Source organism: Sorex araneus, chromosome 2 (genome assembly GCF_027595985.1).
Source record: "Sorex araneus isolate mSorAra2 chromosome 2, mSorAra2.pri, whole genome shotgun sequence".
Taxonomy (NCBI): Eukaryota; Metazoa; Chordata; class Mammalia; order Eulipotyphla; family Soricidae; genus Sorex; species Sorex araneus.
In genome coordinates, this window is record NC_073303.1 from 204,315,019 (window position 1) to 204,332,434 (window position 17,416).

General features: G+C 43.0%; 1 protein-coding gene across 1 annotated transcript in view; it reads right to left on the minus strand.

The window, feature by feature from the left end:
* SPIDR (scaffold protein involved in DNA repair) overlaps positions 1-17,416 on the minus strand; it is a 373,264-nt gene that overhangs the window by 207,713 nt on the left and 148,135 nt on the right. Inside the window, exon 8 of the mRNA XM_055129012.1 lies at positions 14,369-14,582. Within this exon, the coding sequence (XP_054984987.1) occupies positions 14,369-14,582 (214 nt within the window). The remainder of the gene's footprint in view (positions 1-14,368; positions 14,583-17,416) is intronic.

Sequence of the window (17,416 nt, forward strand, 5' to 3'; positions counted from 1 at the left end):
AAAACACTTTATGTGCATATAATTTACAGTTATACCAAACTCTTTACATTTGAAGAATTAAGGATCCTAGAAAACCTCATTGAAAGAGCAAACAATTAAAAACTATAACTCAAAAAACCCTATAACCCTCTTTTATACAAAAGCTCTTACAAGCAAAGCTTCCAAAACAATACAATCTTTATACATATACACAGATATTTTCAATATTAACCCATAGTTTCCACTATTAAGAAGCTAACAATTTGTAAAAAAAGGACTACAGGGGGCCTGAGCGACAGTGCAGGCTTTAAGGCACTTGCCTTGCATGCCTAGCCACATTTGATCCCGGCACTAGATCCCCAATGCGCACGGCAAGGAGGACCCTTCTCTCCAGCACAGAGCCAGGAGTAATTCCCCCAGCACAAACAGGCATGGTCCCAAGCTTTGCTTCTCCCTACCTCCCAACAACAACAACAAAAACAAACAAAAAGAAACACTACAACAATGGCCTGGAATGTGATGTCTTATAGATATGGAACTTCAGGTTTGATTTCCTGCAATGAAAAATAAATTTATCACCAAAATCATGACAAGTGCTATATGAGTAGCACCAGTTAAAATTTAAAACAAAACAACCACCAAACCAAACAAAACAAAAACCCTATAAAGATTCCAACATTTGGTGAGACCCATTCAGCTGCAAAGAGTCAGGACAGACTTCATAAGGGAGTGAAATCTGAGAAGTTTTAAAATGAAGACTAAGACATTCCAGGCAGAGTAAGCAGGAAATACCAGAAATGTGTCTTTTTGGGTTTTGCTTTATTTGGGGGCACAGCAAGTTCTGTGCTCAGGGATCACCCCTGGAAGTGCTCAAGAGACTATTTGTGGTGCCAGAGATTTAACCAAGGCTGGCACATGCAAGGAAAGTGGTAGCCCCTGTAATGTCTCTTGGCCCACTGTACCAGGAATGTTAAGTTGCTTCATTAGCTGGTCCGAATAATAGAAAATGCATTTATAAAAGCTATAGGGGCTGGAGTGATAGTATAGCGGGGAGGGTGTTTGCCTTCCACACAGCCAACCCGGGTTCGATTCCCAGCATCCCATATGGTCCCCCTAGTGCGCCAGTAGTAACTCCTGAGTGCATGAGCCAGGAGTGACCCCTGTGCATCGCCGGGTATGACCCAAAAAGCAAAACAAAACAAAACAAAACAACAAAAGAAGAAACTTAGCTACTGAAAATACAGATTTTAATTGTCAGGGGCCAGAGCAATAGCACAGTGGGTAGGGCGTTTGCCTTGCACGCAGCCAACCCGGGTTCGATCCCTGTCATCCCATATGGTCCCCCAGGCACCGCCCGGAGTAATTCCTGAGTGCAAAGCCAGGAGTTATCTCTGAGCATCGCTGGTGTGACCCAAAAAGGAAATAAAAGCTATAGGAGGGAATCATAACATGTAAACGAGAATCTGGCTCTACAAGTCATATCCTGCTACAAGAAAACCAAAGAGACATCAATGCAGATGAGTAGCATGGCCAAAACTTCCATCAAGGCATTAGGATTACCAAGTGAGAGAAAAAATGGCTTGAAGAAAAAGGCTCAAGAAGGAGGTAAGCAGCTGGAAATTGATGCAATGGCACTGGCAAGGAACAAAAAGCTCAGCAGTGGAAATTGGAAAAGGTACCACAGAGCCATTCTGGAGGAACAGGCTGACAACCAATGCATCTGTCATGCAGAGTTCATTACACACAGCTGATTTACCGAATCATCAAATTCAAGAGCTGAACTCATTAGGGCTAAAACACAGCAGTGCTGACCAGTCTCTCAGAAACAAAGAATGGAGACATGGTCAAAGCTAGCCCAATGTGGAAGAGGAAGCCTTAGTCGGAAGTCTCTTTTGCATGATGTTGGCTTTACAGCTTGGGAGAAAAGGGGTAGGGGTAACACCTCACATCCTCCTTTATCACACCTGGCAAGGTAGAAGGGGGCACTAAGATGCCCAGGGCTTGGCTATTCAGAATTCAGGTCTCGGGCCAGAGGTCTCTCCCCAGCTTGCAGGACCCTTGGAGTTACCCAAGGATGCCTTACAGTGATTGACAAAGCCTTCTGAGACCTCACTTTTTTCCACCCCTTGCAGACTGCTTTATGCTTAAGAATCCTGATGCAATAATGTTCTGAAAGACTCAATGCTAGGCTACTTGCCTACCTTACTTGTAGCTAACAATTCCATTATTCCCTCACAAGAGTAAGCTAAAAGGAAAATCTGGGACAATTAATTACCCATGTGCCCTGTATAGAATAGATGCCCCATAAGAATCTGCTGCCCCTAAACATTATAATGACTCAGGAGAGTGGGGATGCGATTCAACAGTGGAATTCATACCTTGCATAGGCGAGGCCCTAAGAGTGATCCCAGACACCTCCAGTAAATAAGTACGCACAGGAAGGACCAGCAAGGGCACCAGCAGGAGACAGCCTCCTCAAGCAGAGAACTAATGAGAACGGCCCTGAGCAAAGGCTGGAGGGAAAGGGGTAGCACTGAATAAATGGGGAAAAAATTGAAAGGGTTTTCTGAAATTAGGAAATTTCAAAAGTCAAGCCCCAGGGGTGGAGCTGCAAACTCCAGAGTCAGGGGGAGCAGCAGCCACAGCAGAGGGAAGTTCAGCCCCAGAACAAACACTCATCTGCCAGACCCAAGCTGCGACCCCTACTGTTCAGAAACCAGAAGCTGAGTCTGCACTAGAAACGAGAGACGTTAGAACCCAAACAACCCAAGTATTCATCCTCAATAATACCAGAAAAATGTTGACTTTGATGTATATTTAAACCTGTCACAGACTTTTAATTATTCTCCAGAGAATAGCACATCGCTATCATGTTTTTCCAACGTAAGAATCAGAGAGGAGCAGAGGGTTACGGAGCTTGCCTAGCCTGCAGTTCTCCCTGGTTGGATCACTGAGCAAGCCGTAGCGATTCTTCAGCACAAAGGCAGGAATAAGTCCTGAGCACAGCTGAGTGTGAACATGTATGTGCATAAAACGAGGGACCAGTGAGCCAGTACAGGGGCTAAGGTGCTCGTCTTCCTTGCGGCAACCCTACTTCATCCCCTGGCCCGACATGGTCTGAGCATCCAGGAGTGATCCCTAAGCACAGTGGCAGGAGTGAGTCCTGAGTACAGCTATGTGCAGCCCCAACCACCCCCACCCCCAAATATTAATGAGCACACTGAAACTGAACAACAGCTGGATATGATCCCATATGCCCATTTGTTGGTATTTGCAATCTCTGTGTTGTGTGTCAGACCTAAATCAGAAATGCCAAGACCAATGCGGAGGCACCTGCACTTTCTGCCCAAGTTTTCCTCTCTGTGGTATCAGGCAAGTCTTATGTTTAAATCTTTGATTAATTTCTAGTTATTTTTTTCAAATAATATATGATAGTGGGTCCAATTTCTTCCCTCTGAATGTTTATCTAATTTTCATAGCATCATTTGTGTAAGAGACTATTTAAATTTAAAAGTAATTGCCTTTTTTGCTTCTATTTTTTTCGATTTTCTATTTTTTTTCAGGTGGTGGGGTCACAGCTAGTGGTGTTCAGGGACTATGTCCAGCTCTGTGCTCAGGAGTGACTCCTGGCCGTGCTCAAGGGAACATATTTGATATAAACTGGGGTCAGCCCCATGTAACACAAGTGTCTTGATTCCTGTACTATCCCACTGGCCCCTTAAAAACTACTGCAGAACTAAAGAAACAACAACAAAATGAAAAGACCACCTAAAGACAGAAGAAAACAGATGCAACTCTATATTGGATTAGGGGCTATCATATACATAATACGTAAAAGACTGATACAGTTCAAGAACAAAAGACAACAAAACAAAAAAGTCCCGATCTGATTTTAAAATGAGTTGAAAAACCAAGTTTGTAAATAAGTTGTCCAGTGACCCACAGATACATGGAAAGATGTTCAATGGGGCTAGAGAAATAGTACAGTGAATAAGGCACTTGTCTTGCAGGCAGCCAATCCAGATTCCATGGCTTGGACAGCACTAAATCCTGTGAGCACCACTAGGAGTGGTCAGTGAGCATAGACCCAGGAGTAAGCCCTGAGCACAGTTGGGCGTAGGAAGGTGGTACTCACTCCCAGAAAGGATGGACAAACGTTATCCTACAGGAAGGAACTAAAGGAAGGAGGAGGGAAGAAGAAGGTAGGGAAGGAGGGAGACAGGGAGATGCTCAACTCCATTAATCATCAGACATACAGATTAACATCACAAGGAAATTGCACTCCACATCTGTTATTATAATGATTATCAAAAAGCAAGAAATAACATGTGTTGCCAACAATATAGGAGAAAAGGTACACTACTGGTGTAATCCAAATACCACTATGGGGAAAAATAATGATGTCTCAAAAATTTAAGAGTAGACCAATAGGGGACTGGAGAGATAGCACAGCAGGTAAGCCACTTGGCTTTCTCTGGGCAGCGTGACCTACCCAAGGCACAGTCAGGAGTGCCCCTGGCATGCAGAGCCAGGAGTATGTCTTGAGTACCACTGGGTAGAGCCCAAACCAAAAAAGTAGAAGAACAATATATTCTACCAATTCCCCTTTTAAGTATATACACAAAGGATATGAAAACAAAAAAAGTGACAAGAAATATTGCTCCCATGTTCATTGGAACATTATTACCAAGAGAGAGAAACACATATCAACAGTCATACAAACTCTGGGATGGTTTTGTGTGTCTCTATGTGCACATGTGTATAATGTGTATTATTCAGCTATAAGTCCTGCAACTTACAAAATGGGTTCATATTGAGAACATTATGCTAAGAACCCCCCCTCGATGGTTCACCGCCTCATCATGGCAAGGGGGTGGCAACAGTGCCAACCGGCAAAGAGCAAACCAACATGATACCCACATGGCAGAGCCTAGCAAGCAACCCGTGGCATATTTGATATGCCAAGAACAGTAACAAAAATGGGCCTCACTCCCCTGACACTGGAAGAGCCCCCAATATGGCAGCATTGAGAAGGATGAACAAGGAGAGGCTGCTAAAATCTCAGGGCCGAATTAGGCTGCCAAAACGAAGAAGAACTAAAATGACTGTCTGCACTTTTAATGCACATACGCTGGCATCAGAAGCATCCATCGAGGACCAGATGGTGCAAGCACAGAAGATCAAGTACAACGTCTTTGGATTGACTACCATGAAAAGGCATCAATCACATCATGCTGTTTTCAACACTGGAGAAGAACTGTACCTCGGAACACACGACAGGAGAGGTGTCGGTGGTGTCGGTGTCCTCATCAACACGAACTTGGCCATGAGCATTGATTCATTCGAATGCTTAACAACCCGAATCAGACACTTAAGTTTGAACAGATGTGGCTCACTGCTGGCAGTTTCTATCTTTGTCATCTACACACCAACGTCCAACTACAACAAAGAAGAAATTGAGAAGTTCTACATGGAGCTGGAGAAGTTCTATAAGGAAGACCACACCTTCTACAAGGTCATTGTTGGCGATTTTAACACCAAAAAGATCACCCAAAGAACTCCACATCAGGACCCCCAGCCTAGAATGGAACAAACAGGGTGAGAGACTGTCTGAGTTCATCATGTCACCAAGACCATCCATGGTAACTCGCCGTTCTAGAAGGCCAAATCTAAATGTTGGACATGGGAGTCTCCCGGTGGACCGTTCCAAAATGAAATTGACCACATCATATTCAATCGACAATTCTGCCTAACCGATATCACTGTTGTCCCAAAATTCCAAACGGGATCTGACCATCATCTCCTTCATTTGAAATTGTACTTCACAGATCAAGGAGAAAGGGCTGCAAAGTTTAAGAAGAGAACTCCCAGAATGACCACCAACTGGGAGCTCTTTGGCACTACTGCAGCAATATGGGAACACACCGTCGTTGACAATACTGCCAAGGAATGTGATGGACTGGTTCAGCACCTTCATGATTGTGTGAGAAACGCCGAGAGAGAAAGCCACAAAAGGATGCCTGTCTTCAGAAACTTCAAGCTCATTCGCCAACGTGGTTTGGCGTAAGCCTCAGGCAACCACAAGCTAACGTCCAAGCTCACAAAACTGCAGAGAAGCGATAAAGGAAGACCTCAAAGAGAGAAGAGCAGCAGTGTTGACCGATGCGGCAGAAGTCAGGAAAAGTATTCGCAACACCCGCCTGTCCTTCGCCAACTGTAAGACTAAGATGACTGCCCTCCGACATCCTGATGGATCTATCACATCTTCCAGAAGGGCAATGGAAAAGGTTATCCATGACTTCTACTTGGATCTCTTCACGTCCACCTGCCCACATACCAAGCAGGATGGATATGTGAACTGCAGACAACAGGATGCTTAGCTGGCACATCATTATTGTCAAATAATGGTAATACAATGGCTAATGGTAATTTTTACATACAATGAAATAAATTTTAAATGAATATTCAGTTTTAACAAACGTACAAGCATGTTTAATCCAAACACTTAAGATACAGAACACCACCATCACACCCAAAAAATTCCCTTAAGCCTCTGTAACTCCTACTTTTTACCCTTCTCTTGGATTCTAAGACCCACTTACGGTTTTCTATTTCTCTCTTACTATATACATATAAATATCAAATTATAATCCTTCCTCCAAATCTTTCTCATGCATGATAAATGAATATAAGAACCAAAGACAGTATCACAGCCTGCATTAGCCATAATATTTGGACATTCTTTTTGTATGTTCTGTTTATGTTGCTATCAATATAATGAGGGACCAGCAAAATACTTAAAAAGAACCATTCACAGACTTAAAGAATGACATTGATAGCAACACAATAATATTGGAGACTTTAACACCACTTTGTCACCTCTTGATAGATCAACCAAACTAAAGCCCAGTAAGGAAATACCTAATTTAAGCAAAGTAATGGAAGACAGGGGGTTAGTAAATATACATATGTGTATATATATATATATATATATATATGACTTTCATCCCTAAAAAGATGAATACACATTCTTCTCCAGTCACATGGGACATTCTCCAAGACAAACCACATGCAGGATCACAAAATATACTCCCATACAAATCTGATCAACTATTTGTTCAGACCATGAGGCACTGAAAATAGAAGTCAATCACAGAGAGAAATGGAAAATCAAATGAAAGACCTGGAATTAAACAACTCACTACTAAACAACCAGTGGCTCAGAAAGGAAGCCAAAGAGGAAATCAAAAGATTCCTGGAAACAAACGAGAATGAAGACATGAAGTACCAGAACTTGTGGGACACAGCAAAAGCAGTGTTAAGAGGAAAGTTCATCTGTCAGGAAGAAAGAAAATGTCCACATAAACACCACGACCAAGTAGGATTCATCCCCAGGATGCAAGGATGACTTTACATTCACAAGTCAATCAACATAATTTATCAACTCAACAAAAGATAAAAACTGTATGATAATATCAATGGATGCTGAGAAAGCATTTGACAAGATCCAGCACCTGATCATGATAAAAAACAAAATGGGAACTGAAAGGAACTCTTCTTAATGTAGGCAAAACCATCTACCACAAGCCCACAGCAAGCATTATTCTCAATGGGGAAAAGCTATTTCCCTCTAAGAATGGGGACAAGACAAGGTTGCCACTCTCACCACTTTTATTCAATATAGTACTTGGGGTTACTTGCCATAGCAGTTAGGTAAGAAAAAGATATCAAGGGCGTCCAGATAGGAGAGGAAGAGAGCAAGCTATCACTATTTGTAGATAATATGATACTATACTTAGAAAAGACTGGAGCAGTAGCACAGCGGGTAGGGCATTTGCCTTGCATGCAGCCGACTGGGGTTCGATTCCTTCATCCCTCTAGGAGAGTCCGGCAAGTTACTGAGAGTATCCTGCCTGCATGGCAGAGACTGGCAAGCTACCTGTGGCGTATTCAATATGCTAAAAACAGTAACAACAAGTCTCACAATGGAGACGTTACTGGTGCCTGCTCAAGCAAATCAATGAACAATGGGACGACAGTGCTACAGTGAGTACTTAGAAAATCCTAAAGACTCTACAGAAAAGCTCCTAGAAACAATAGGTGTTTTTGTTTTGGTTTTTGGTTTTTTTTTTTTTGCTTTTTGGGTCACACCCAGCAATGCACAGGGGTCACTCCTGGCTCATGCACTCAGGAATCACCCCTGGCGGTGCTCAGGGGACCATATGGGATGCTGGGATTTGAACCCGGGTCAGCCGAGTGCAAGGCAAACGCCCTACCCGCTGTGCTATCACTCCAGCCCCGAAATAATAGGTTTTTATAGTAAAATTGTAGGTTACAAAATCAATACCCAAAGTCCATGACTTGCCAATATACAATTAATGAAAGAGAAGACAGAGATATTAGAAAAACAATCCCATTCACAAGTGTGCCTCAGAAAACCAAGTACTTCGGAATCAGTTTAGTTAAAGAGGTATAGGACCTGTACAAAGAAAACTACAAAATACTACTAGAGAAATAAAAGAGGATAGAAAGAAATGGAGACACATCCCCTGCTCATGGATCGAGAGGATTAACATTGTCAAAATGGCAATACTCCCCAAAGCATTATACAGATTCAATGCGGTCCCATGACATTTTTCAAATAAATAGACCACACACTCCTAAAAGTCATATGGAACAATAAATCCCCATGAATAGCTAAAGCAATTCTTTGGGAAAAGAAGATGGGAGGCAACATCTTCCCCAAATTCTTACTGTACTACAAAGCACTAATAATTAAAACAGCATGGTATTGGGATAAAGACAGAACCACATACCAAGGGAACAGAGTTGAACAACCTGACACAAACGCTCAAATATACGGCCACATAATATTTGATAAAGGAGTAAGAAATGTGAAGAGGAGCAAGGAAGACCTCTTCAATAAATGGTTCTGGGAAAACTGGACAGATACATGCAAAAAAAAAATGAACTCATACCTCTGTCTAACACCAGGCACAAAAGTCAGATCAAAATGGATTATAGACCTCAATATCAGACCTGAATCCATAAGGCACATGGAGGAAAACATAGGCAAAACCCTCCATGACATTGAAGCCAAAGGCATCTTTTTTTTCAAATTGAATCTTCTTGACATACAGAGTTACAAAGCTAATGAGGGGGAGGGGGTTTCAGTCATATGGTGTTCTAACACTCATCCCTTTACCAGTGTACATTTCCTGTCACCAATGTCCCCAAGTATGTCTATGTCTCTGTGACAACGACTCTCTCTCTCTCTCTATCTCTCTCTCTCTCCACACACACACACACACACACACACACACACACACACCCTTTGGGGCCTTATGGTTTGCAGTACAGGTACTGAGAGGTTATCATGTTTCTTTCTTTTACCTGATTTTAGCACACAGTTCTTATCAAGAGTGATCATTTCCAACAATCTTTGTCATGGTGCTCCCGTCTCTATCCCAACTGCAAAACATTGATTTTCTTTTTTTTTTAATTTATTCTTTTATTGAATCACCATGTGGAAAGTTACAAAGCTTTCAGGTTTAAGTCTCAGCTAAACAATGCTCGAACACCCATCCCTTCACCAGTGCACATATTCCACCACCAAGAATCACAGTATACCTCCCCCCTCCCCACTACCTCCCCAGCCTCACACATGAAGGAACTGGCAGAGGAACCCAGGTATGAGGGACACGGGGCTGAGATCTCCAAGCCTGCTCAGATAGGGACTGGGCCTCCTCCACCCAGATCCCCCATTTTCTAGTAGTTAGGCAGTCACACCCACAAACTGCCCCTGGCAATGTGTAATCCCATCAACGGCCAAGATCCAGATACTATAAAACAAAGCTCCTGGAAGACCTCTTATTGTCTAGTCCTCCCTCTCGAAAATCCGGCAAGCTACCAAGAGTATCCCGCCCACACAGCAGAGCCTGGCAAGCTCTCCATGGTGTATTCAATATGCCAAAAACAGTAACAATGATGGGTCCTCATTCCCTGACCCTGAAAAAGCCTCCAATGTAGCACCGTTGGGAAGGACAAGTAAAGAGAGGCTGCTAAAATCTCAGGGCTAGGACGAATGGAGACATTACTGGCGCCTGCTCGAGCAAATTGATGAACAACGGGATGACAGTGACACAGTGATGAAACACTGAAAGAACTCTTTATAACAAATCATGCCAGGTTACAAGAAAGAACAGAACTCAAGCAAAAACAACCCTAAGTCCAACTATCATACTATTTATAGTTTCCTTTTCTGTTTGAAGCTTGAAAGTCCTTTGACCTATAAGGTGGAAAATAAAGAATGAAAATTCTCAAGAATAAAAATTCTTAATGAGAGCAGGAATATCTAGTGAACTGTGTATTCAAATATTAGCATGCATTTATATTTCTATCCCTGTTTCTGCTTCCTCAAAAATGAGCTAGTTATCTAATTGCACAATCTTCCCTGAAAACAGGAGACTATACAGTCACACTGGTCCTGCAAAGTAAATTTTCACATAAGCCACTAATTATAAAAATACTGCACTTAAGAAGTTGAAAGTAGGTAAAAGGATATACATGATAAAGTTGGAGAATCTGCACTGTAAACCAACAAGGGGAAGGGGGATGGGAAAAGAGGGAGGGAGGGAGGGAGGGAAGGAGGGGAAAGGAGGGAGGGAGAGGGTAGGAAGGAGGGAAAGGGAGAGGGAAGAAGGGGGAGATACAGAAGGTGGGAGGGAGGAAGATCGAGAAGCGGGGGAGGGGACAAATTTAGAAGAAATGTTCACAGGTGAAGGGACAGGTTTTGGAACATTGTATGACTGAAACCCAATCATGAACAATTTTGTAACTGTATATCTCACTGTGATTCAATTTAAAAAAATTTTTTTTAAAAAGTCGAAAGAGAAAAGAGAAAATCCATCACGAAGCCTCAGTGACCACGATAAGACACTCCCATTCGAGACAAGTCAAGCCACAGATCATCTCTACTCTGACTTCACCTTTATCATATAGATTATCATCATGTAGAAAATGATAAAAAAAAAAATTAGAAAACCCACTTTTAAAAATAATCCGGGAACATGTGTAAAACAGAATGCATGCCAATGATACCATCTGAGGTCAGAGAACTCAACTATTTCAAAGATCTTTCAAGCAAGGATAAGTGTACATCACGTTACTAAATAAGGAATTTTGCTAGTGCAGTCTGTTTAACCTGATGGGTCTCAATGTGTTTCTGTGTCTGAGAGAATTCGTGTGCTAAGTGGAGTGCAATCAGAAGGGAAAGCAAAGCAACAACTCCTTCCTTTCCCTGTCTAACGCATAGGCCAGCACCAGCTTACTTCTGACTCCACTCAAGGACCACTCCAATGCGACTCAAGAGAAACAGGGTGCCAGAGATAGAACACAGGTCTGCTGCATGCAAGGGACACCCTCTACCCAGGGTTCTCTATCTTTCTGGCACCAAAGCAAAAAGACTTTTAACAATAAAGACTTTTTTATTGGCCTGTCCAATTTTTATTTTTACAATAAGAATCCACGCGGAACCACTGGGAAGCTGCGAAGATTTAAAATACTCCATTCCTGGTTAAAGAAACTCTGGTACATCTACACTATGGAATACTATGCAGCTGTTAGGAGAGATGAAGTCATGAAATTTGCTTATACATGGACAGACATGGAGAGTAACATGCTAAGTGAAATGAGTCAGAAAGAGAGGGACAGACATAGAAGGACTGCACTCATTTGTGGAGTATAAAATAACATAATATGAGACTGACACCCAAGGACAGTAGATACAAGGACCAGGAGGATTGTCCCACAGCTGGAAGACTGCTTCATGAGCAGAGGGGAGAAGGCAGATGGAATAGAGAAGAGGTCACTAAAAAAATGATTGCTGGAGGAACCAGTTGGGACGGGAGATGTGTGCCGAAAGTAGATAGTGGACCAAACATGATGACCTCTCAGTGTCTATGTTGCAAGCGATGATGCCCAAAAGTAGAGAGAAAGTATGGGGAATATTGTCTGCCTTAGAGGCAGGGGGAGGGTGGAAAGGGGGGGGTATACCCGGGATATTGGTGGTGGGGAATGGGCACTGGTGGAGGGATGGGTGTTTGATCATTGTGTGATTGTAACCCAAACATGAAATCTTGTAACTATCTCACGGTAATTCAATAAAATTTTAAAAAATAAATAAATAAAATTCTATTCACTCAATAATATTTAATATTGAACCAAAATTGTATTACTTTCACTAAAATATTCTAAACAGTACTAAAAGCTCTATCAAACTTGCTTGTTGGGGCTGGAGCAATAGCACAGCGAGTAGGGTGTTTGCCTTGCACGCGGTCAACCCAGGTTCGATTCCCAGCATCCCATATGGTCCCCTGAGCACAGCCAGGAGTGATTCCTGAGTGCAGAGCCAGGAGTAAGTAACTCCTGTGCATCGCCAGGTGTGACCAAAAAAGCAAAAAAAAACAAAACTTGCTTGTGTCTCTGACAAGGAGTCACTTGCATTGCTGCTCATCAAAATAATTTGATGATCAATGACATCAAACTTCTCTGAAATATAGAAACTACGCTTTCGCTAACTACAAAGGAACAGCAGCCACTGGCCTTCTGGGAGAGAGGAGACGGGAAGGAGCAGGGAGACGAGTGTAAAGACCACACTCAGGCAGTGGGTGCCAAGGCGGAGTCAGAGAGAGAGGTGACCACAACTCCCGCACAGGGGCACGGAGCTGCCAGCAGACTCCTCCTGGGAGAAGTGAGATCACGAGCAGATGAGGAGTTGAGGGTACAAGGAGAAACGCAAGAATGTCATTTCCATTCCCAGAGATAAGAAACAGTGCAGGGAGAGGAGGAAAGGCCTGGAGCTAGATTCTGCCGTACGCCAGCACCCCAGCGGGGCACACACTTTGGCACAGGGAAGCCGCCCAGGCAGCAGCACACGCTGGCAGCGGGAGAACACAGTGGACACTGTCAGTGGCTGACGGCCACTGCTGACAGAGGTGTGAGCAGAGCAGAAGGCCCAAAGCTGAATAAAATGGGGTCAAGCAAAGAATCAGGAGACAACTGGTACAGGGTATCAGCATCTTTTCACAGCAATCTGCTGCCAGGAAGAATGTGCCCACAGGAAGAGAACACAGGTTAAGATGGAAAAAATAAAGAACTACATGAGAAAATGACATGATGGGGGCTGGAGAACTCGTCCAGGGTCAGGGTCCTGGCACCACGTGGCCTCCTAAGAAGCTCACAGTCTAGCCCGGGAGGCCTGTCACAGGTCTGTCATTCTGCTCTTTTCCATCACAGAAACCTCATTCCAACAACACTCACGGGTATTCCGGCTGTCCCAGGCTCCATGGCACCCAAGGCTGCATCCTCAGGCTCTAGCACTGAACTGCCAGCCCTGGCAGAACATCACCAAGTGGCTCTTGGGCCCCCTGAACCTGGGAGGCCCTCATGCGACACCTCCACAAAAAGTAATAATATCCTTCCTTTTGTGGTAGAAATTAATATCACAGAAAACAGTATTTTTTAAAACTATTTCAGATCCATTAATAATCATTTACATTTCTGGAAATCAAAACCCGTTACATCTTAAGTTGTTTTTAAATTCCCCGAGAGTAATTTAAAAATGAGGTACTAATGTGCACTATCCTGTAGAACTGTAGCAGTGTCGTCCCATTGTTCATTGATTTGCTCAAGCGGGCACCAATAACGTCTCCGTTGTGAAACTTGTTACTGCTTTTGGCATATCCAATACGCCACGGGTAGCTTGCCAGGCTCTGCCATGTGGGCAGGATACTCTCGGTAGCTTGCTGGGCTCTCTAAGAGGGACGGAGGAATCGAACCCAGGTTGGCTGTGTGCAAGGCAAATGCCCTACCCGCTGTGCTATCGCTCCAGTGTACTATCCTGTTACTAAATGTTTCTTACTAAAAATTAAATGTATGGGACCAGAGAGATAATACAAAGGTGAGGGCTTGTCTGGCTACAACTGTGACACTGGGTTCAAATCACAGCACCACGTTCCAGTTCCCCGAGCACAGCCAGGTGTGACCCCTGAGCACCACGTGGTGTGACCTCAAAACCAAAATTAATTAATGAAATTTCTGTGACAGAAAAGAACAAACACACAGAACTATAAAAACATACCACTTAGACAGGAATGTTAATAATAGTTTTCTTCCTTGCCCTCCTGACCCAAATTATCGAATGTACTGCCAGAAAAGACAAACACGCTATCAAACAGAGTTCAGGGCTCTTGTTACATCAACTCTATCTCACATCCTGGCTTGCTTCCCCCGGCATTTCTCTATAATAAAGTGACAAAAATGTTTTGATAAAAATGACTCTAACAAGGAACTCCATCTGCCACTACTGGAAGCAGCTCCTTATACTCACCAGGGTGGGAAAATGTGTATGACATCCTGGGGGCGACCTTGAAGGTGGCCTGCAGTCTCCTTGGTGAACAGGACCTTCAGGCCAGTCCTGGTGGGTCTGCCTTGGGCAGGGCTGTGCTCCTGTGGCCCGGCCACCTGCTCACACATGGCAACATGCATGCCGCCTTCCTCATGCAGCTCCAGAATCCGCACAATCAGTACACCAGGTTTCCTACCTAGATGGTTGAATAAAGAGCACAAGTCAAAATGAAGTCTAAAGAAACATACAGTACAAACATATGGTAAAGTGGCATTAAGAATCAGAAGTGATAATCTCCACTGGGAGAAAACAGTCTCTACTGTTTGAAATGCTAAATACATAAGACTAATATACTAACCAGAATACTGGCTTTTAAGTAGCCTGAATGTTGCATTTAATATATGCAGTTTAAGTGATCATAGAAATAGTAGCTCTAGGACTGGAGCAATAGCACATTGGGTAGGGTGTTTGCCTTGCATGCAGCCAACCCAAGTTCAATTCCCAGCATTCCATATGGTCCCCTGAGCAACGCCAGGAGTAATTCCTGAGTGCATGAGCCAGGAGTAACCCCTGTGCATCGCCAGATGTGACCCAAAAAGCCAAAAAAAAAAAAAACAAACCAACCCAGAAACAGTAGCTGTATCATAGAGTTTTAAGCATAAGCAATACTCAGATTCATATGCAAAGAGCATATAAATGGTGAACTCTTGATATCGCTGAAAATGAGATATTGCCACCTACTACTGCTTCTTTCTTAAATGTCCCTGTAGCTGATTACTCACCTTGATGCTCTGATTTGAAATGATGCAGACTAATTTGCTGGCTATTGTTCTAATGACCATAAGGGTTGAAACTTGAGGAATTATGTGGGATGCTGAGGGGCAGGGCCCAGATTAAATGGGTAAAATTTGATCTAGATTATTTTAGCCAAGTTATAAAGCATTTCAACACCTTTGTTTTCTCATGTGTAATATGGGAATGACACCCACCTTGATAAACATTTTTAAGAATTAAATGAGATAAACTTGAGGGTGGGGGAAGATAGCTCAAAGGGCTAAAGTCAAACTTTGCATGCAGGAGGCCTGGGCTCAACCCCCAGCATCACATGGTCCCCTCTGCACAACTGAAAGTGACACCTGATCGCAGAAAAAGTAGCCACTGAACACCACAGGATGTGGTCCCAAAACTAACTAAATGTCAGGATTGTTTGCTGTACAGAAACCCTAGACACGTACACAGAAACTATCAGAGACCCTACCCAAGAATCACACCTCAGTTTCATTCTGAAGGGCAGAAACCTGAACCCAGCACAAATTAACAATGGTAAATTGTGATATGTTCCTAGATTAGAACACTCACCAGCAGTTAACACGAGAAGATCAGAACCATATGTATTATCAAAGAGAGAGCTCAACAAGAGGTGATAAATAAGATATGTAGAGTATAATATCCATGCTGTGTTGTCTTTAACAGAGAAAACCAGTAAGATGCTGTTAAAGAAACGTTATGTACTACAAGCACATATGTGAATGCTTAGGTACCATATTTCAAACGTATCAGTCAAACTGCAGGTTAAAAATGTGTGAAATAAATAAACGAAAACAATGAATGGATAGGTGTTAAAGACCCCATGCACTTACATTTATCGACTACTATGCCTTTTAATCAAAAACTGCATTACGGGACTGGAGAGAGAGTCGAGGAAGGTTCTTGCAGTGCATGGGGCTGGGCTTGGTTCTATCCCAGCACCACACGCAGCCCGCCAGGCCCCCCTGGAGCCAGCCCTGAGCACTACAAGGCAGGGCCTGAAAAATTTATTTTAAATTTCTCTTTCTATTAGAGGCTGAAGAGACAGCTAAACAGGCTGAGTGCATGCTTTAAATGTGGGAGACCCAGGTTCAATCCCTAACATCACTGGTCCTAAACATGGCCAGGAATAAGCCCCAAGCGCAGAACCAGGAGCAATATCTAAGGAAATCCTGTATGGTTTAAACATTTAAAAATGCAAATTAATTAATTAGATTAAAAAGTTAATTAAGAAGCTGGGCAGATAAATCAAGTTTCAAAGCACATGCCAGGGTGTATGCAAAATCTTGAGTTCAAACCCCAGCATTACATGGTCCCCCCAAGCACCCCCAGGCACGGCTCTCACAGCCTTACAAAAAAATGAATTAAATGAAATAAAGAAACTTAAGTGTCTTATATTAACAAAAAGCGAAGTGCCTTCTTATAGACCCATATTTTTAAAATCAGTTCAGTTGTTTAACAGTGAACAATAAAACTTTAATTTAAATAGTGCCAAGTATTTAGCTCTAAGTTTAATTCCATTTCCATTCCTTTCTTCCTTTCACTTTTTCTTCATAAACTATTCAGCTCCAAACTCAACCATCCTTCCTCCGCCCAAGTACTAACAGCATATTTTCACATATAAGCAAGACCACAACATGCCCTGAGAGCACTATTATGAACTACGATTTCTTAAAGCAGGTATCTATCTCGCTACTATTTCTTAAGGGAAGGAAGGAAGGAAACTGTGCAAAAGGATATGAACAAACGGAGTAAACTGGTACTAATCACCATGGGGGAAGTAGGGAGTGGCAACAAGTAACTAAAAAAGATGCCTGCAGTGTTCTGCCATGGAAGGTGCTTCTCCAACAAACAGTATCTACCACTCAGTGGACAGGAAAGAAGTCAGGATCACTTGGCATGTACACGTTTTTCCTCACCTCAGCACTAAAGCAGGGGTGTGGGGATGGCGAAGTGTTAGGATCTTCAGTAGCAAAGGTGTAGGATAACATGGGGTTTGTCCTTTTAGCCTTGCCACAGGGAACTTAGTTGACCTTAAAGCAATGTCCTTTTTCTGTATGGACACAGGAAGACAGTTGATATTATGCTTTGTAACTTGGGAGCCGACTGACTTCAATAATATTTACTCCCGGGCATCTGCTTTCTCACTCAGTTGCCCTTAGTTCCTAACACCCCAAAATCAGGGTCCCAACGAGGGACAGAATGGACCCAGGGCAAGCTGTG